The sequence below is a fragment of the Mustela erminea genome, chromosome 13 (genome assembly GCF_009829155.1).
Source record: "Mustela erminea isolate mMusErm1 chromosome 13, mMusErm1.Pri, whole genome shotgun sequence".
Classification (NCBI taxonomy): Eukaryota; Metazoa; Chordata; class Mammalia; order Carnivora; family Mustelidae; genus Mustela; species Mustela erminea.
Genome location: NC_045626.1, coordinates 3,620,001 through 3,640,267, shown reverse-complemented (window position 1 = coordinate 3,640,267; position 20,267 = coordinate 3,620,001). Strand labels below are relative to the sequence as shown.

At 52.2% G+C, this 20,267-nt stretch overlaps 2 protein-coding genes across 7 annotated transcripts in view; one reads left to right on the top strand and one right to left on the bottom strand.

The window, feature by feature from the left end:
• Positions 1-7,328: 7,328 nt before the first annotated feature.
• On the bottom strand, positions 7,329-17,559 carry ZADH2 (zinc binding alcohol dehydrogenase domain containing 2). Of its 4 annotated transcripts, XR_004277852.1 has the most exons (3): positions 16,794-17,559; positions 7,895-10,505; positions 7,329-7,759 (listed from the first exon to the last, which is right to left on the bottom strand). XR_004277852.1 is itself a non-coding variant. In XM_032309167.1 (2 exons), exons 1-2 carry the CDS (start codon positions 17,000-17,002, stop codon positions 9,581-9,583), a joined length of 1,134 nt encoding a protein of 377 aa, XP_032165058.1. In that variant the 5' UTR covers positions 17,003-17,559; the 3' UTR covers positions 7,329-9,580. The 4 variants fall into 4 exon arrangements, 3 of the variants coding, with proteins under 3 accessions (XP_032165058.1, XP_032165060.1, XP_032165059.1); XM_032309167.1 differs by having other exon boundaries at positions 7,329-10,505; XM_032309169.1 differs by lacking the exon at positions 16,794-17,559 and adding an exon at positions 16,372-16,764 and having other exon boundaries at positions 7,329-10,505.
• Positions 17,560-18,416: 857 nt separating this feature from the next.
• TSHZ1 (teashirt zinc finger homeobox 1) overlaps positions 18,417-20,267 on the top strand; it is a 75,421-nt gene continuing 73,570 nt past the window's right edge. The window contains exon 1 of one of the 3 annotated variants that reach the window (XR_004277850.1): positions 18,417-19,844. Coding sequence is in view for 1 of the 3 variants with exons in the window: in XM_032309165.1 (XP_032165056.1) it covers positions 19,805-19,844 (40 nt within the window). In the remaining 2 variants the exon portion in view is untranslated. The remainder of the gene's footprint in view (positions 19,845-20,267) is intronic. The other 2 variants (XR_004277851.1, XM_032309165.1) reach the window with 2 other exon arrangements.

Below are 20,267 nucleotides of genomic sequence, written 5' to 3'. Positions count from 1 at the left end.
CAGTCTGAGAAAAGGATCCCAGACAAATGGAGTTGGATCCTTGATCAAACTGTACCTGAAGCCTGACCTAACTCTGATCTTTCTGGTTACATGAGCCTCCTTTTTGTTTAAGCCAGTTTTAGTTGGCCTTTCTGATACTTGTACCCCAAAGCATCCTAGCAGCTTTTAATGTAGTAACTATAAAATATAATAAATATTTAATATGAACATAATAAAGGTTTTAAAAGTAATATATTGTGGACCTGTCATAGGCTAGTTTTATTCCATTAAAAGGAAATGTAGCTTCTTCTACTCTTGGGGGAGAGATTGTAGGGAAAATGAATTTCAAGACCTTGCTATCCACTTTGTGGAATTTCCCCTTGGTTTTCCAACTGCAAGCCTTTCAAAGCCTTAAGGGCTGCAACCAGTGGTCCTGGGGTGTGGGGAGCAGGTTCGCCCCCCCCCCCCCCCGGGTGCCTCCTGACCATACTGTTTCCAGAGCCCCCTCTGTGCCTCTCTTGCTCCACAAGCAAAGAGGAGAGGAACTGGGATTATGAGTGGCTGGGACACTGTGACCGGTGCTCTCCGGGCTTCATCTGACTGTGTCCACGGGTCAGTGTCATCTCTGATGGGGGAAAAATGAAACAAGGAAAGAGGCTGAGGCTCCTGTAGGTGAGAGATCTTCCCAGAGTTGCAGCGGGAGTCGGTGGGAGAGGAGGCGTTTGGACTCAGGTCTGTGGACGCATGCCCACCAGCTGCCTCGCATGGCCAGGTCTCCAGATGGACCCTTCACCCTTCTGGAACGGGGTCCTCTCACATGTGAGACAAGCACAGGATCAGAATCCTAAAAAAACCCCTTCCCTGAAGAATGAAGATCTTTTTAGTTTATCTTTAAATAGTCGTCCTTATTTTTCCAAGGTCTGGTATTCCTTTGTTCATTCATTCATTCATTCATTCCCTCCCGTACTGAGACTGCCTCCTATGTGCTGGGCACTTCCCGGGACCTTATTCAGTTTGATTTCTCTGACACATCCCCAGGGGGATCAGAAGAGCCATTTACAGTTTCGGGGAAGTCCAGTGTTTGGGGAATTTATTTTGGAGAGCACTAAATTAGCACACGGGGCTCGCGCCAAGAGAACATTCAAAATTGGGAACATTTCTGTGTTGCACCAACAGGTGGGCAGCACAGACTCAGCACCATCCCTTGTTAGAGCTCCCAGGAGCTCTGATCAAGTCACCTGATTTTGCAGGTGAGCAGCCCTGGGCTGAGGAGTTACAGGGACGTGGGATTAAGTAGAACACACGTGGCAATTGTCTTAAGGGCTCATATTGCAACTGAAGGAAATATCCTAGGCCGGTGCCTGTTGGAGTCCTGCTCCTGTTGGAGTCCTGCAGGAGCAGACACTCGGGAGAAACTGGACTAGGTTCTGTTGGTTCAATTTTTGAAATAAAAGTGCAAAGTATACAAAGTATACATTGATCTGATATTTATCAGTAGGTAGTCTGTTTAGCCCAGGAGTGCCAGGAGGCAGGCGCTACCTTCATGGAGTTCACCGTCTCCAGGGAGACAGACATGCAAATAGATACATTCCCAGGCACTGTGGAAAGTGCTAGAAATGAAGTATGAGCAGAGCGCTAATGGAGCCCACAGGTGAGAGTAACTGTCTTTGCCTCGACAGGACTGGGAAAGTCGTGAAAATAAATAAGCCACTTAAGGCAGGCAAGCGGCAAGCCGCCTCTGTTATCACCCGCCAGCCCCTTTATTAACTGAGAGCCCCATCTTTTTTAAGCTCGTTGATCAAGGAAAAGGTCCCACCTGGAAGCCTGGAGTCTCTGGCATTTCTCTGATTTGCATTTGGGGACCTACAGAGACCCCGAGAAGTTGACATACGGAAGAGGTGCTAGCTCTCGGCTCCCCAGCCAACCCGAGAGCCATCTACTTCCCCTTGCCCGCACTGGGCTCCTGCCCTCACTGACCTCCCCGGGAATTTTTGGAGGCCACTGGGTGCCTGCCTCCCATCTTGATCCCCCGAATTGCATCCAATTCTGGGGGATCGCAAGTGGGGTTGCGAAGCTCTTGTTTCACCCAGGGGCCTCAACTCCGAGGCCCCTGTTGTGGGGGTCGTAGCTTGGCCATGACTACTTTGGTCAATCAAAGCCCCACATGGGGAGTGGGGGGGCGGGTGTGCAGGGCCGCACGCTCCCTTGGGCCCCCCGGGGTCTTGCTCCATCCCATAGGGTCATGCACCAGAGCTGGGCGCTGGAACGTGGCTCTCTTGCCTCCTGGGGCTACCTGTCTGCTCCCAGCCTAGATGGTGGCTGCAACTCAGTGAGCTTCTGTTCTCATTCCGAGAAGTTTTCTTACCCTTTTCCCAGCTAGACAGCTCTTCCTCTGATTGCTACGCTGGCGTGTTAAGAAACGCTCATGTGGATTGTAACTTTTCCCCAAGGAAGGCCACGGCCTTTTCAATTGCTGTAAATTCCACGGGCCAGTCTTTACAGAAAGGCTACACGTGGTGCCACGGTGCCTGTTCCGAGTGACCTGATCCGAAAGTCGGTGTGAATTGGGTGTTCTCGCTTTCCTTGGGAGAATTGTAAAATAGAGTGTTCTTGATGTCCCCATGCTGGATGGGGACAGACCCACACAGGGCGTTTGCCCTTAGCACTCCCGTAAAAGCACCGCTGCTTAACTGGGGACCCCGGGGAAGGAAGGACAATGGTGCGACAAAGTGTTTGGCTGTGGAAGCCAGAGGGAATGGAGAAGAGGTGAGGTCCCTTTGAGGTCTGCTTCTGTTTGAAAGGCAGTGAAAACGTAGAGCCTCTGTGGTCCCCTTTTGTTGAGTGGCCCCAGGACACTGGCATTACCTTTCTGCAGCCTTCAGACCTGCCTGGACACAGTCATCACAGATCGCTGTAAAGAGCAGCCGGGCGGTGGGTGTCGCAGTGGAGTTTCAGAAAGAACAGCTCATGTGAAGAAGTTGGAGCCGTGACGATAAAAGGAGACCATTTCATAGTTCTCTCGTGTTCTCGTCTTTGTAATTCCCACCCAGGTAGCCTCTGGGTCGCTCAGAAATGCCTTCTAACGCAGCATTTCACAAGAGGGGCATCTCTTCAAAAGCAGTGTGACCCAAGTGCCTTCCTCCTGGAAGTGTGTTCCCAGGAGCAGCAGCCTCGGCGTCCCCTGGGAAACGCAGGCGGTCAGGCCCCACCCTAGACCTGCGCCGTCTGGACCTGCCTCACAACAGGTGATGTGTGTGCAAGGTGAACTTGGACAAGCAACACTTCCTAGCGGGAATAAAACAGCCTCGGTCTGAGAACTCTATCCAAGGGCCCCAGGCTCTGTCCAGCCAGTGGCTGAGTGATCAAAAGCAAATCATTTCTCGGCACTTGACTCTTCCCATCTCTGAAATGGGAATCACTCCTCTATCCCTCTTTGCTTATCTAATAATAATAAAAGAGGGGAAGATAGTGACCTTGTTTTCAACTGGTCAAGTCTGGAAGCACGTTTCAAGATGGCACGCAAAGTGCACGTACAAGTTGGAACGATGAATATTCCTCAGGAATGACAGTTTATTTACTGCCTAGAGAATGAGCCTATTTGCCAGCTGTGGGGGACACTGGTCCTGGCTCAGCTCTGTCTCCTTCCAGGTACCCTGCTGTACCTACATGTAAGAAATTCTCCAAAAGGTACTTTGAGGAAAGACCCTCAAGGAGACAATTCAATTTCCAAATGTAAATTCCAACAACACAGAGAGGGGCCACTGTTGCTTCCAGCCCCCTGGTGGGAACTGAGGCTTTCTACGAAATGGGATTGCCTTTGACATTGTTGCTGTTCCCAGGAAGTGTTTTGTTCAATGCTAAAGGAAGCTATTTCTATTGGGAAAGGATTTGTTCGGATAAAGTAGAACCTTTGCGCTTGTTAGGCATGAGTTCAAGGAAGGCAGGGCTGATGTAGAGAGGCATGAATGTTCCACGTCCTGTGGCTTTGAAGGGCTTGTCTCTCGGCAAGAGATTCCGGCCACGCGTGAGCACACGTGGAACCCACCAGTGTCTCTCCCCACCCCCCACCCCTTGAGGTTCTTCCCGCTGCCGGCACACGTGTCCGGCCACGACAGCCCTGAGTCTGCTGGGTTCAGATTCGATTTCAGGTGGAATGGCACATTGAGATTCTAGATGTTTCGCTGGTACCAAAATTATGATGGTCAAACACCAGCTTTCTATAGGCAATACTACAAGCAGGAAAAATGACTCTAGGGAAAAGAAAAAAAAAACACTCAACACATAATAAAGATTTTCTTTATTTGATTTTCATGATTGGACATCCAAGAATGCATTGATAGGACAGAGACCTTCCTTGTAGCATTAAAATGAAATTGTGAGCATTCAGCCATTAATTCCACTGAGTACTTTTTCCCCCAGAAGCTGGTGTGATATTTAGATGACACGGAATCAAATGATCTGGAACCGTGACTTGTGCTCGATTAAAGGGGGTCCTGAGTGAACACACTTCCGTGGTCTGAACCGTGATAGTCTTCGTGGGTTGGTCGTCATCTCACCCACAAAAAGATTTGCAACAAAGGGCAGCTGTGATTCTGCAATACTTCTAACCAGCCATGTACTGAGGGACGCTGGCAAAGCACGAAGGAGCTAAGCCCAAGACTGTCTGAGGCCCCGGGCGGCCGCCTGCCTGTGTTCTGGCTTCACTCCTGAGGCCAGTGAACTCTACGACCCTAGACGAGGCACCTATCCTTCCTGTGCTTTGGTTTCTTAATTTATACAATGGGTAGGAGTAGATGGTCGCTTAAATCCCAAATTTATCATTTAAAAGACAACGGGGTCTTCTCCTTCTGGGGGGACAGAGAGTGTCCCGGGATCCTTCTAGCTCTAAGTGTGTGCCGACCGACCTCCCAGGGGCAGGCAGACGGCGAGGCAGACTTTTGCAGGACGCCCTCGCATCCCTGAACACGGTCCTACATCCCCACTGACAAAGACATCATCCGTGCAAGTCATTCTAAGAGAGAGTGTGGCCCTCTGGTGCAGAGGGCAAGGCAGGGCAGTGGCTGATGATCGTATGGAACCCTTTCCTGAGCTCTAAGCAGCAATCCGTCCCTCGTACTGGTACTACCGCCAGTCAGCAGGGTGTGTTTTAATTATTATTTTAATTTCATGTTGGCAGAAAGGCACTGTCAGATAGTGCCCTTCAAGGGAAACTCTTACTTTGGGGGGCTGTTGGAATCTCTGTGCGTTTGGCTCAGAGCTGCTCAGGACCTATGAGGCACACACTGGCTCCCCCAAACTGTACTCCATGCAGTACTTACCCTCCCACGTGAGGGATCCAAGACACGCTGCCCGGGAGTGTCCGCGCCCCTGGAGAAGCCGAGCCCTGAGGGGGAGCTCCATGCTGGCAGAAACCCTGCTCTGGGGACAGAAGAGCGCTCAGTCTTACCGTCACAGCCCAGCGACACCCAGACCCAGTGAAGGAGTCACATAGAAACCTCATGCACACACCTTATCTGACTTTCGCTGAGTATCAACTCTCGACTAGCAAGAATTACTTGTTGGTAAAAATATTCCTTACGTATTTTGGATAGTGTTTTGTCTTTTTTTTTTTTTTTCTTCCTCTCTTGGCAACGTTGCATACTTTGCTCAGGGTCACAGCTGTAAGGTTCTCCCATTGAACATTCCTCTTTTTATAAGTTGAAATAACAATGCTAAAGGTCTAGGAAGCAACAGAATTTGAAGTTTAAAATCCTCTCTGACTTCTGAAATATCATCCTAAATATTTAACTCTGGGCCCTAACTAAAACATTAGTTACAGAAAATCGAACTTTCAAAAAAAACCCCAACAAATCCCCAATCCCCAAACTAACGAATAATGTTTGCATAGATAAGTTTCATGTCTCTAAATAAGTACTATAAATAACAAACGATATGTAATAAAAGCAGAGAGGGGGAGGTTAGAGAACAGTGATTAGGAGGCCATCAAATCGGGCCGTCTCACATCTGGGTTACATTCATAAAACGCAAATTGTAGCCCCTAGGAAATTATCATCCACAACTGACTGAGTTTGGTTTTTTTCTGTTTTTTTTTTTTTTTTTTCTGAAAGTTGCATATTGCTCATCTGTTTTTATATAAATCTAAAATGTGGTATTTGTCCCATATGTACATGTGGTAAAGTGATCAAGAAAAATATTTTCAGTACTAAACACCCCCTGCCCCATTTTAAAGGAAACCCTGAATGTAGTAAATTCATGCTAATTGGGAACTCTATGAAGGGGTTAAAACATTACCCGTTACAAGTCGGGTGGTCATTAGAAATGTTACCCAAATAAAAGCCAGAAACAGGAAGCCAAAAAGCAGGTCCCTACGGCAGGCATGTGTCTTAAATGATATCATTTGTCAAGTTTCCAGCGTCTTGTGGTGGGGAACGCAAAAAAGAAGGTCTGTGTTGTACTGAGGACATTACACCCTCATTAGCCAGAATGTTCCTTAAGTACATAACGCAGGATTTTCATTTTAATAAGCAGCAGCTACTTGTCACTGCACTTTCATTAGATAAATACTGAATGTAATACTAATGACCATTTACAGAGGCTCTATCCTACTCTGGAGAAACTGTATTCAGATGAGATCATATAATAACAATGTATAGAGCATATCAAGCAAAACTTCCATGTCATTTCTTTGTGAACTATTCCTGAAAAAAAAATTTTTTTAAATGCTGACCACATTTACTAGCAGGATTCATCGTCAAAGAGACCCGAAAAGACACTGTTGGCATTTTTTTGTTTGTTTGTTTGCACGCAAAACAAATGTGAAGGAATATAGCACTTGTTCTTTTAGAAGTCACAACGGAACGGCAAGGCATGGCTTCTCAAAGTCAAACCCCTCCGTCTGCCCAGCCAGAGACCTCAAGGCTCAGGTGCCGAGAAGGCCACCCTGAGAACTGAGAAATAATGCTCAGCATCGCTCAGCCCCAGCCCTGTCTCTAACACAAAGACTGACAATTGCCCTGAATTACGGATGTACGTTCTGTGCTCTGTAATGCAGTTCAGGAAGGGGTGTGAGCGTGTCGCACCATTTCACCTCCCATTACAGGCTCGTCCTGAACGATAATCCCAGCAGATGAAACTGATACTGAACTATGACCCTCAATTTACAAATCATTTTTCAGAAGAATAAGAAAAAAAAAAGTTTAAACATATTTTTGGCATTATCTGAATGGGCGGAATCCTTCATGCTTGTTTTCTAAGAATAAATGAAAACAGCATGCACTGTAGTTCCTGAGTTTGGGGAAAGTGAGCATGAGGTTTTCAGATTATATTTTATTTTAGACTTCGGTGTTTGAAATTTTTTTTTTTTTTTTTACATCGCTGAATTTCGTCTATTCCTTCAAAACATCATAAATTTCTATTCTGTAGCTTAAGGGATCCATCAGCTCAAATGCTGGTCTTTCATCTTTATTACCCTCCCATTAAAATGAAAGAAACCGGGACGCGCTGCAGTTTGGAAGCAGGAGTTCAGCTGGCGGGGTCCTTGCTCCTGGAGCCTCCGTGGGGGGAGAGGGGCGGCCGCTTCAGACCGCGCACATCTCTCTGCGTGGGAAGCAACAGATACCCCGTGAAGTCGCATCACCTCCGTGGACGGCTCGGGTGGATCACAGCGTCCGCCCGTGGCCGGTCACTTCCTGGGCACTGAGCATTCCCAGAACCTGTCCCCTGACCCGCGTGTGAGACGCTGCTGAAAGCGGGCAGAAAAGTCTCCTTCTTGTGGCCGGAGCTGCTGGGTCAGAAAGGGACAGATGACCCCCAGCGCCACGCTGGGCCACTCCTCTCGCACCCCGCACCAGCACCCCTGCCCTAACGAGGACACAAAGAGCCCCGCATCAGGCCGCCCGCCTTCTTCATAACTCACAGACGTCCCAGTGGCGATCGCCCCCAGTGCTATCTGTCTTCAGTGCAGTTGTGACACTGCGGCACGATCCATAATTTGGCGGCTATTTACCGTGACATCTCCCTTCAGCGCAGCCATAACATTCAGTGAAGCCATTATTCGGTCCCATTTACCATATAAATTGTATTGTTGTGCATGCATGCTAGCAGCTACGTCAGGCACCTGAAAATGAGTAAATCTTGTAAAACAGATACTAACCGCTCTTCAGTGGTGGGATTCCCTTGCCCCTCAAGATGGGAGGAGAGAAAAATTAAATACGGTCACCAAGTTTCCTGGAGCATCTTTAATTGCGTTCCTATTTATGGAGCAGGTTAGAGACGCTGAAACCCAGGGCTTTGAAAAATAATCGGGTGGGCTCTGCCTCCCACCAGAGAGGCGCGGTGGGATTTCAAACGTGCTGGAAGCCGCAGCCTGCCCCGCGAGCTGAAGGTGAGGAGGCAGGCGGGTGGGCCGCCCGCGGTTCCCCACATGGGGCTCCAGACGCGCCTCTCACATGTGACCCCGGGCAGTGGGCAGTAGAGACGAGGAGCCGCTCATTCCCACAGAACGTGTGGGGAAGGAAAATGGGGACACGGGGACAGTGTTCTGTGCCACATGCACTAGCCTGTTTCCAAGAGCAGAGAGAAAACACACTGTGTCCGAAAGTCTGAAACATGAAGCGAATGTCTTGTTATTTTAGATTGCGTCAGGCCCTCCTCTGCACAGCGCTGTCTGCTAGAGCCTGCTTCAGGCAGAGGAGGGATGCTGTTATTAATCTCTGGCTGTATGCCTAAAGACTGCCTCCCCTTTGTTAGGCAGACCCTCCCCGTGGATGTGGGCGCAGCACAACCGCTCCATTCGGGGGGCAGGTCCGAAGTTTTTAAAGCCTCCCATCTCTGTAGTATCCCTTCCTAAAGCCTGTTTTTGTCGTATCGGTTTTCAATACTAATTTGCTTCTTAAGGGCAGAGACAAACTTTGGGTTCCACAAAGGCCTCACTGGGATAATCGTGCATAAAGCATTAAATAATAGACACTTTAAAAAAAAATAGGTCTGTGTTCAAATAGTCATTTTTCTAATAACCTAACAAAATCAAGGTTTTGGGAGAATTCCTCTCAATTTCTATTTAGATAGTTGGTAATTTGTAGAAAAGGCAGGAGGGCCATTTCCTGGGAATATGGACTCTGAAAATATATGGCAGCCTTTCTGTTCTCTCTCTCATTTATTAACTGCTCATTAGCCTAAGACCAAACTTTCCCAAAGTAAAGAAATTGTGGACTATTTTCAAGACTGATTTTAAAATCTCATCAAGCTGAAGACATACTGATTTGATCAGATCTTGCATCAGGAATTAATTTAATTCTCTGGAACAATAAAATCTGGAATGAGATGGTCCATGACCAAAGAATCGAGTATTACGGTTTTACCTCTGAGCCATCAAGAGAAGTTTTTATTAGCATTATTTTTCAAGGGAGGGGCAAAAAAAAAAAAAAAAAAAAAAGAGAGAGGGAGAGAGAAAAGAAATAAAGAGAAACTTATTCATTAACTCCTGACTTTTGTTTAAGAAACATCATACCCATTAGCCATCTACAAATAACTTGATTTGAGTAATTCTGAAGAGTAAAGTGCCCATTTTCTTTCTCCTCGGATTTATGTCATTGTTCTGTTTTTAGAGCTTACTGTTGACAGAGCGAGGTAATTCAACTACAATTTTTCCAGTGTTTTTTCCCATGTACATATAATCAACAGCCCGGAATACAGACTCCAGGCCAATAAACCTGCCTTCTGCAGACTGATCTCCAAGGTCCACCTCGCAGACCAGGTCTCCAGCCGCGTGCATCTTAAGCAAGTGGTCCATGGCTGCTTGATACTTAGAAAGGGAATGGTTCAAGAAGAAGCCGCGGACACTGGCAGATTTCTTCAGCAGTTTGGCCGGTAATGTCCCTGCTTTCACAGGAGAAAGGCCGGTAGGAGTCTGGTAGCCAGAGATGAAGCCAATGACTATCAGACGCCCCTTGACAGCCAAGGCATCCAGGGCCAAGTCGAACATGGCGCCCCCGACGGATTCGTAGACCACATCCACACCTTTGGGGTACTCTTGCTTCAAGACAGTGCTCACAGGCTCCGTCTTATAGTTGATGGGACGATCGCAGCCAATGGATTTCAGAAAAGCGGATTTTTTATCGGAAGAGCAGGTGCCAATTACATGGCACTTGGCCTTCTTTGCAAGCTGCACGGCAAACTGGCCTGTCCCCCCAGCTGCCGCCGTCACCAAAACTTTTGTCCCTTCCGACAGCCCTCCGAGCTCGTTCAGGCTGATGTACGCAGTGGTAGCACTGACTGGCAGGGACACATACTCAGGCTGTGCGGAGGCCACGGGAGCCGCAGCCCGGGCAGGCACCACTGTGTACTCAGCGAAGGAGCCCGGGGCCATGTAAGCCACCGCTTGGCCAACGGCGTAGCTGGCACTGGCTGACAGGCCTAAGGCTACCACCTCTCCCACACCTTCAAAACCTACATCAAAGGGGGTCTTGACTGAAGGGTCATATCGGCCCGCGGAATAGTTGATGTCAGATGCATTGACACCGACAAATCTAGAAGAAAACAAACAAACAGACACATTAAGATATTCTCCTCATCAAGGCCTTGACAGTCCACTTAGAAAAAATTCCTCTGATTCCAGTGACTGTGGACGGGTGGCTAAGCTATCTATCCTAGTAGGATTCCAGAAAAAATAAAAATAAAAAATAAAATCCGTCCTGATACTCAGTTGAAAAAGAGAAATTAAATAAGTATTTGCATTCTGAGTTTTGGTATATTTGATTTTTAAAATCAGGGCAGGGGATCATCACTCCATAGCCCCTGAAGCCCCAAGTTGTTTCTGTCACATGCTATATACTACCCTCCCTTTCTTTCAAAGGTGAAATACAGCATTAAAAAAAAATAATAATAACGTCAGGAAGCCCTCTTATATGTAAACTCCACTGGGGCTATGAGTCGGAAATTAATTGGCCTCTTAACAAAGATGTTAAAAAACAACAGTGAGATAAAATATATTCAAAGAAGTAGACTTGCATTGATTCTGGCAACAATTTAACGCTTCGGATAATAACAGTAATGACAATGATATTATTGAAGATTGACGCAGTGTGCAAGGTCATCGGCTGTTACGCGTTACCGTGGGGTTGTTTAAAACACGGTTAGAGTGGCCACAGCAAATTTTCTTTCTGATGTAACTATGTCCAGAATGAAAATATGCATTTTGATTAATTGAACAAAAATTGTCTCATAAGGGTAGGGAGTTTTATGGAACATTCGACATCTTACAGTTCTTTTCAGATGAAAAGAAAAGCAAATCGTCACTATATTTTTCCTCAACAAGAAACAGAGACATAACTTGATTAATACCAGATGATTATTTTCACTTTGGTATCCAGAGTCCATTTAATTGCGAGGTCGGTATTTTTACCAGCCTTTTTTTCATCTCGGTAAACCTCACAACAAAAATATCCTGATACCTAAGGAAAAAAAAAAGCCATCTACTTAAAAATGTCAGGAGGTGGCTTAGACACATAATGGAGGACCCTAAAAATGTCATTTCCACCTGTAATGAAATGAAAAGACGGTGCTGTCTGGTAGCACAGGGAAGCTGGGAAGTCGGTCATTTCAAAATAATTCACTTTTAATTTAACTTAATAAACCAAAACTACCCTGTGCAAGGACCCATTCCCATCACGTTATAGACAACACTTTGTACTTATAAATGCTCCCTTATGATTATGCCCCCTATATCGACAATACTGAAAGCTCCCGGCATACTGTAGAAAGCAGCAAGCAGGAAACCATTTCTCTGGGGCACATCAAGCTGCTTTCAGAAGTTAGCACACCACGCAGCCTCAAGAACACACTGCAGAATTCCACAGCCATCCATGATAACGTGATAATGAAAAGTGGGCAAAATGATTTTTGCTGCTTTTTCATTTGGGATTCAATACCAAGATGCTCACATTCTGTTTTGGGACTGCCCCCACCACCCCCCTCTTTCTTTTAAATTTACATCATTCCGAAGGTTGGGTCTTTTTAAAAGGGGCCAGCTCCTTCCGTGCCTGCTTCTGGACTTCAGAGAAGGCAGCCAGGGCAGAGCCCCGCTGGAGAGTCTCGCCTCCCGCCCGGCTGTAGGCGGTAAAGCCCAGACCCAGGAGGGGTCCTCCGGGTGGAAGCCTCCGAGGTTTGCTCCAGAGGTGGGGGACTGAGGCCCAACCGCCAGCTCTGGTCTCCCGGCCCACAATTAACCCTTCCCGTGCCTTTCTCCCCTCCTGGATCAGTCCTCACTGGAGAGGCCCTCTTCTGCGGGGCACCCCTGCCTTGGGCTCAGAGGGACGCCCCTGTGGAGGCTGGGCCCTGGGACCTTCCCACCTCTAAGGACTGCGCCTGGGGAGGGGGGGGCTACTGGAGGAAAAGGCTCCCCCACCTTCCCTCTGCGGTTTACTACTTCCCAGAGCGAGGTGGCAAGACCAAGCAGGGCCCACGCGGGGGGAAAAGTGGAGGGGAGAGGGCACCGGCGCGGGAGGGGGTGGACGGCCCCGTGGAGGTGGGAGTGGGCGCTGCTGTGAGCTGGGGTGCGCGCAGCTGACCAGCGGCTGCTGAAGTTTACCTCGGCGCGCCCCTTCCAGGTTGCAGACAGCCCTGCGTCTCCCCTGCAGGACCCTCGCGCGCCCGGGCCAGCCTGTGGGGCCCCAGAAATCCTTCTGGAACTGTCTCCCCTCGGAAGTGCCGGCCTCCGCTGACTGCCCACCCTCCGGTCCCGGCCTCTCCACCGCCACCACTGACTGGCTCGAGCCAGGACTGGGACTCCCGAAGCGGGCTGGGTCCGAGCCCAGCCGGCTGGCGCTGGGGAGGAGGGGCCTCCCCCCAGGCCTGAGACCCTGACCTCGGCCTCCAGGAGCCCGGCGGGGGTCAGGTGGGCAAACATAGCACAGGCCGCGGAGCTTGGACCCAGGGGCAGTCAAGCTCTTGGCTGGGGGGCGGGGAGGTGTTCTAAGCACAGGTCACGCCGGAGCGCCTCGGCCCCAGCACTGGGGCCTGGGGCAGCCGGACCGTGACCTTGGCCTCCAGTGCACCCCCGTTTTTCGTGTCTCCCCTCCCCCCTTCCCCCGTCCTGCCGCCTTCTAAACTGCCTGCGTCCTCGGTGAAGGAGTCTCGGGCTGGTGGCCACAGCCCTCCGCTCCTCCGCTCGGCGCGCCTCGCCCACTCCCCGGCGGGTCTCCAGGCCCGGCGCGGCCCCCGCCTCCCCCGGACCCCCGCTCTGACGCCCTGCGGCCGCCGCAGCAGGTGGGGATCCGCCGCTGCCCGCAAGCGCCTTGATCCTTACCTGGGGCTCGTGACGGTCGGGAGCCCGCGCCTTCTGCTCCTCCAGAAACAAGTTCAAGAGCGGCGGGCGCAGTGGGAAAGGGGGCCCGGGTCGGGGAGCAGGGGACAGGAAGGGGAAGCGAGCGAGAAAAAGAAAGGAGACAGGCTTGGTAGAATGCCTGCATTTCGAGACTCTCCTGTTATCCTCTTTAATGTAAAATATACGCTCTTAGTAAGTGCAAGGTTCTAGCCGTCAGATGGGAGGATCCCAAAGTCCCGGAACCCCAGAAAAAGAATGGGACTGGGGTGGGCTTTACCCAAATATATACGCTTCGAGAGGTGCCCCGTTTCTTTATACTAAAGAGTGCTGAACCCCTTCGTCGTGCTTACGATGAAACGGGCAGTCCCGCAAAAGGAGGGGAAGGCTTTCTTTGAACAAAAACAAAACGTGAAGTCCGGAGCTTTCAATATTGGGAGACAAACAAAGTCGCCCAGATCAGATTTTTCTTAAAAAGAAAGAAAGAAAGAAAAAAGGAAAGAGAAGAAAGAAGAGAAAAGAAAAGAAAAGAAAAAGAAAAAATTGAAGACAAGGAAGAAAAATAAATAAAAGAACACCTCGGCCTGAGGAGTCAGCAGAAATGCCGTTACCCTCCGCGAGCAGCAAACGGTTCATCAAAAACGCCTTCCCCATCCCCCACCCCGCTCTTTGCCGTTCCTATAAACTCTTTGCTCCATTATCTTACACTTGAGCAGAAAATCGTTAGAAATATTTGGAAACGAAATCATGTGTCACTGTCCTTCGAAAGAAAGCTAAAAATCGCTCGTAAGCTGACTTGACCGGAGGGTGCCTTTCTTCCTTCTCTTGTTGAGGGCTGGGCACTGGGAGGGGATGTGAAGTTGTCCTGGGATGTATGAAAGTGAGAAGTGGATAAAGGAACATCAATTACACGTTCTGCAGGGCTTTTAAGCACCCCTCTCACAGTTTTCCTAAATGGAATAAACTTCATTATCCTAAATCCAAGACTGGCTTAAAAGCACGTCCCTCTCTGTGAATACAGAATTTCTATTTTCTGTTAAGATGGGATGAGATGTGCAAATATTCAACTGAAAGGAAAAGTCAGGCAGCACGCAGTTAAAATCTCCAAACACCTTTCCGAACAAGTGAATGTATGCCTATGTCATTCATTTTAGAGCAGATTTTTATTATGATAAAAATGAAAAGCGCTTGCATGAAATTTTTACACAATTAACCCTGTTGAGGAGATTTGGTCTAGGATTAGAATGAACTAACCTACAGCAAATAGACTTGCAGTCTGCTCTTTAAAAAAAAATCTGTACAATTCCAACTCCCCGGACACTATTTGCCGAGTATAAAGGATCTCCTTCCAATTTGGGGATAGAAGCAGATTTTCCACAGAGTAGGGAAAGGGGATACAATGATTTCACCTCCTCTCAACATGCAGGAAACTGGTTCCATTCTCCTTCCGATACGGGCTTCACCGTAGAAGTTAGAGGTCAAGTTGTACATATAAATATACTACTTGTGTTAAAGGACTCTGGGCATATGTGGGGGAAAACACAGGCATGGATTCTAAAGCAAACCAAGCTGAGGAGCTCCAACTGTGGGGGGGCTGGTGCTCCAGAATCCTGACCACCCAATTCAGGGACCATCCCCGGTGACCTGGCGCAGGAGGCACCTGGGCACTGGTGGGGAAGGAGGCTAGAGGGGACAGTGAGGGAGCAGGGAGAGGAGCCAGAGGAGGGGACAACCCAAAGACCTGATGTACTTTCACAGGTGGAGAAGCCATCAACCCGGTGCTGCCCAGCGGAGCAGCTCCTCGGACAGCGCTGGCGGGTGGTCCCACTCCAGGGCAGCTGGTCCTCCTTTAACTTCACACCTTCTGCCAGCTCCGCTCAGTCAGGACCCCCCCCTCCCGCCCCCGCACACCCGGTATCTGAAAGGGATTTTATTTAAGCAGTGCTGTGTGTTTTTACATCAGTGCTCACAGTCAGAGTACGTGGTCAGAAAAATTACGAGAAAAGAAAGCAGCCCGTGTCAAACTTTTTGCTTGCTAAAGGCTGAGGCTTTTCAGCCCGCTTCTCGTCTCAACTTCCAGCAAATGACTCTTGTGTCTTGTGTGTTCTGCGTGTGTTCCTTCTTCTTAACTTGGTAGGAAGCAAGTCCTTATCTCAACAGCTTTAGCGCTTAATCCCATAACGAAGCAATCCTTTGCAGCCCTGTATCCACCCACAAAAACTTTTAGGACACACACATGTACCTTTAAGGCACTCTGCACCCCACTCTGGCCAGCTTCCACTCAGTCCCACTCTTGGCTCCCTCAATTTTTACGTTTCCAACAGGTTTCCAGAAGTTTTCCATCAGGACCAGAATTATTCAGTGTTGCAGTCTTTGGAAGGCTGATCCGAATCTCTAAAATAAGCGGATTAAACGCTGCATCAAGCCACTCGGGTAAGGGTACACTTTGCCTTTCACGCCTTGCGGGAGTCTCACAGTACTTTCCAAGAAACAATTTACAACATAGTTTCACAACTCACTCCTTTCCCTCGCAGGCAACATACAACATTGTAACCCCTCGCAGGCGCCAGAGCAGGCGGGCGAGTCCTGCTCTAACGTAGGGGATCGAGGAATGGCGAACGCCCTGGCTGCAAATCAGCAGCTAGGGGACCCAGCGAACAGAGAGCAGAGGGCACGGCTCCTGCAGAGTGAGGTCCCTTCCCGCGCTTCACCAGTTACTAAAGATTAGAGAGCTGTAGACGCAGTCAGGTAGGGAGTGTGGAGGTGGAAGAGGCGATCAGAAGGTGGGGAAACCCACCCGAGTACCACCCAGAGGTCTGCAAAACGCGCAGGCAAATGCAGCGGCGCCCCAACCCCGGCCCTGATCCAGCCGCCCCGGACGCGCCACGAGCCTGTCGGTAGGCTCTAGGGCACAGACAACAGCCATACAGCACTGACAACACGCAGACGACACCGGCGAGGTGCACACCATCGCACCCAACGACGGGGCTCCGCCATTGCGAGGCGGCTGCCAACCTGGAGCGCACAGGAAAAGCCAGCCGCGTCCTCGGCCTCCTTCCTCCAAAGCACGTTACCTAAACGTCGCAGTTTGTGTCCAGCCCGTTCCCGGTCCACACTAAAGATTATGGGAACGCAGGAGCCGTGGGTGCGCGCGGGTGGGCCGGGCGGGGAGCCTCCCCTTCTGGGTCCCGTCGGTTTTATTTCGGGAGCGGGAGGGGGAGGAGGGAGGGCTGGGGGAGGGGAGGGGAATCCCAAATTAAAATAACCCTCAGTTATGAGGACGTTCGGTGGCATCGGGTATTCACACCAGCAACAGTCACATTACGTTCGCCTTCGCCAGATGGCGGCGGGTTCAACTTCCCGGGATCTCGCAAACTCAGGCTACGCGCCCGAGCGCTCGCCGGAGTGCGGGGACGCGGGCGGGCCCGGGACAGCCGGGAAGCGGCGCAGAGCGGGCCGGGGCCCGGCCGGGGCGGGGGGCGCGCGCCGGGCTCACCGGTTCCGGACGAGGAGGTCTCCGTCCCCGGGGAGAGGCACCGGGCAGTCCCGGAGCAGGGTGACGGCCTCGCGGAAGTTGGGGCTCAGCCGGGTCACCACCAGCTTCTGCATGGCGCGGGGGATGTTGGAGCCCTGGAAGTCCAGGAAGTGGCGAGCGTACGACATGTCCACGATGGCTCTGGCCCCGGCGGACGCCAGCCGCAGCATGGCCCGCGCCTCTGCCCGCTTTCTGCGCCGCCGCGGGCCGGGGTCGCGCCCAGCCCGGGCCGCTCGACTCGGCGTGGCTCCGAGCGGGCGGGCGGAGCAGGCGGGTCCGCCCCTCCTCCGGCCCGCGTGCTCCCCTCGACTCCCCCTCCTTCCCCACAAGGACTGGCTCCCGCTCCCCCCTCCCCGCCGCGCGCAGCGCCCGCAGTCCGCACAGCCCCCGTGGTCCCCGGACGCGCCACCCCCGGGGTCCCGGCCTGGGGATCGCTGCCACCCCGGCCGCTGCTCCTTTAATCTTTTTGTTTTGGTTTGAATCTGCTCGGCGCAGACTGGCCGCGGATCCTCTCCGCCCTCCCCCTTTCTCCCGGCGTCCGGGAGGCACCGGATATCCCCACCCTCCCCGCGCTCTAAAAGCCGGATTTGACTCCTCCAAAAGGGTGAGGGGGGCGACGAGGGGAGCCGCGCGTCCCGCGATCGCCACGGCCCCGAGCCGGCGGCAGCCCGGGGCGTCCTCGGAGCGGCGCGTCGCCCGGCGGCCGGCGCAGGCACCTCCCCTTCCCGTGCGAAGCGTTCACTTCCTTGCAAGGTGGTACGAATCAACCCCGAGCGCGGCCGGGGCGGCGGGGCACGGCCGGGGCCCCCGAGCCGCGCGGGGAGCCCCCGCCACCAGTGCACGCGCACAAGGACCGAACGCGGGGCGGGGGCGCCCAGAGCACCCTGCGCCCCGGACTCCTGGCCCCCCATTCCCGGAACGCCTCGCCTGCGCCTTCTGCCCTAAGCCTGTCTGTCCCAAGCAAGTTGCACGAACTAAGCCATTTTATTTATTTTGGCCTAGATTTCGTGTTTTTTTCCACGAATGCTTTAAGTAGCCTCTACAAGACTGTTACAGGTTTCCCACTGGGGAAGAACACATATATTGGAGACTCGAGGGCCAAATTTTCTGATCATATAAGCATTTAAACTTCTGGGTGGGGGTGCCGAAGGACCTCACTGAATTGGAGACGTTGCAATGATGTATGAAGACCTCATTTCATAACTCAGCTGGAAAGATATGCTGTTCCTTCCTGTCAGTTTCCTCCCTAATTCTCTATATTGACCAAGTAAATTCACTTTTCATAGAAGGGTCAAATTAAATATTTTCCACATTTTTGTATGATGAGATGAGCCCATTCTAAAATTTTTATTAAAGGTATACATTTTAATTTAAAAAAACCCTCTTGTGTTACACTTGCCTAGACTCACCAAAATAAAAAAGCCACCCAGTGCCCCTCCCCAATCAAGCCTAACCCCCAAACCAAGACTGCAAATGTGACACAGGTATTTTTATCCCAAATGTCCCGACGTTCTCATCCAAGGGTAGTCTGTCCACGTGGCTCCGTGTGTATGAACGTTGGGGGGGGGGGTGGACTTACAGGTTTAAAAATCTACTTAACTTGGCTTACAACACATGGGTTTCACCCGGTATCAGCCAGTGGATTCCAATAACAACCCCCTCAATGTCTTTCTCCAATGTGCAATCTTTTATGTTATGCTGTATTAAGATTTCTTTTTTGTGTCACATTGTTTAGCTCCGGAAAGAAAAAAAAAAAAAGAAAACAAAGCAATTAAAAAGATTGACAGGTATGGTCTGTGAGAGACCTATTTGTAATTGTCAGGGTGACGTTGGCGAGAGGAGGAGGAGTAAAAACTGAAGCAGGAAAAGCAGCTCGATGTGTCTGTCTATCAGTTGAGACTGTCTGAAAGCTCTGCGATCCGAATGTGTGTTATATTTCACTGAAAAGAGAAGGAGCGAGAGCGCATCTCCCTCTCTCCCAGGAGTTTGGGGGGGACAGTCCACGCTCATCTCGCCCCCCCAGTGAATGTCCGCTCTTCGCCCCTCCGCACACACTCTCCGGGTTGTTGTTGGCTGTGGTGGTTTTTTTTTTTTTTTTTTTTTTTGGAGGAGGTGCTTTTTGTGTATTTTTCAAAAATTTTCTGTTGGAAGATCAAGACCGGCCAAAAATCCATGATCAAAATGTGTTTGCATTAGATTTCGCGGAGGAAGAGACGGCGATCCTGGCGGCAAAGCCCCGCGGGGAGCGCGGGGCAGCAAGTGGCGCTCCGGCGGGGTGACACTGTTTGATGTGTGACTGTTTGGAAGGAAGGTGGAGCGGCGCCTGACATCTCCCCCCGGCGCATGTATGTACGGGGGCTTCACTCCTCTGTCTTGTTTGCTTTCTTCCTCTTAGACTAAGTGCGGGAGGAAAAGGACAGCCGCGGTCGGCCTCGCTGGCGCACAATGAGAAAGCTGCGACCCGCGTACTAAACCCGCTCGCCGCGACCCCCGAGCAGCGAGGAGCGAGGGGGAGAGAAAGTTGCGCTCGGAGACTCTCGGCTCGCGGAGGAAGGCGCAGGGGAGCGCCCGGAGCGGCGCCCGAGGAGCGCCCGCCACAGCAGCGCGGCGGCGGGAGGCGGCAGCATGGAGCGCGGGCCGCGGGCCGGCCCTCCGAGCGCCCGCCGCTGCGCCCGCGGCCCGCGCCGGGGATGACTCCGGGCTCGGCGCCCAGGCCCCGCGCGCTCCGCCCGCAGCCCGGCGGCCGGGACGCGGCCCGCGCGGCCGCCGCCGCCGCCTCCTGAGCGGCCCCGGGCGCGGCCGTCCATGCGAGCGGCGCCCCGCGGTCCGCGGCGCGCCCGGAGCCCGGAGCCCGCGGGGACGAGGCCAAAGTTGGGCGCGCCGCGGAGTTGCGCCCGCGCCCGGGGCCCCGGACCCCGCGCCCCGCGAACTCGGGCGGCGGCTGAGGCGACGGCTGCGGCGGCCCGAGCAGCATGCCGAGGAGGAAGCAGCAGGCCCCCCGGCGCTCGGCAGGTAACGCGCGCGGCCCGCGCCGTGGGGAGCGGGGGCCGGGAGGCGCGGGAGCGGGAGGGCGGGGGGTCGCGGCCGCGGTGCGGGGCGGGGGGCCGCGGGGCGGGCTGGGGGGCGCGCGGGCCGCGCCGGCGCTCCCTGCGGCGGCTGCGGGCGGCCCGGGCCGGGGAGGGAGGCCGGGCCCGCCCCGGGCCGCGCTCGCCCCGGGGCTGCCGTCTGCGTCCGGTGCCCCCGACCTGGGCCGGCGCGTGGAGCGGAGAAACTTCGCGGCGCTTCCCGGCGCTGCAAGAAGCGCCGCCCGGCCGGGGAGGCCGGGGGAGGCCGGGGGAGGTCGGGGGAGGCCGGGGCCGCGGGACGACGGGTGCTTCCTGCTACCTCGGGAGGGGGCGTGCGCCGGGGGAAGAAGTTGCTCCTCCGCGGCCTGAG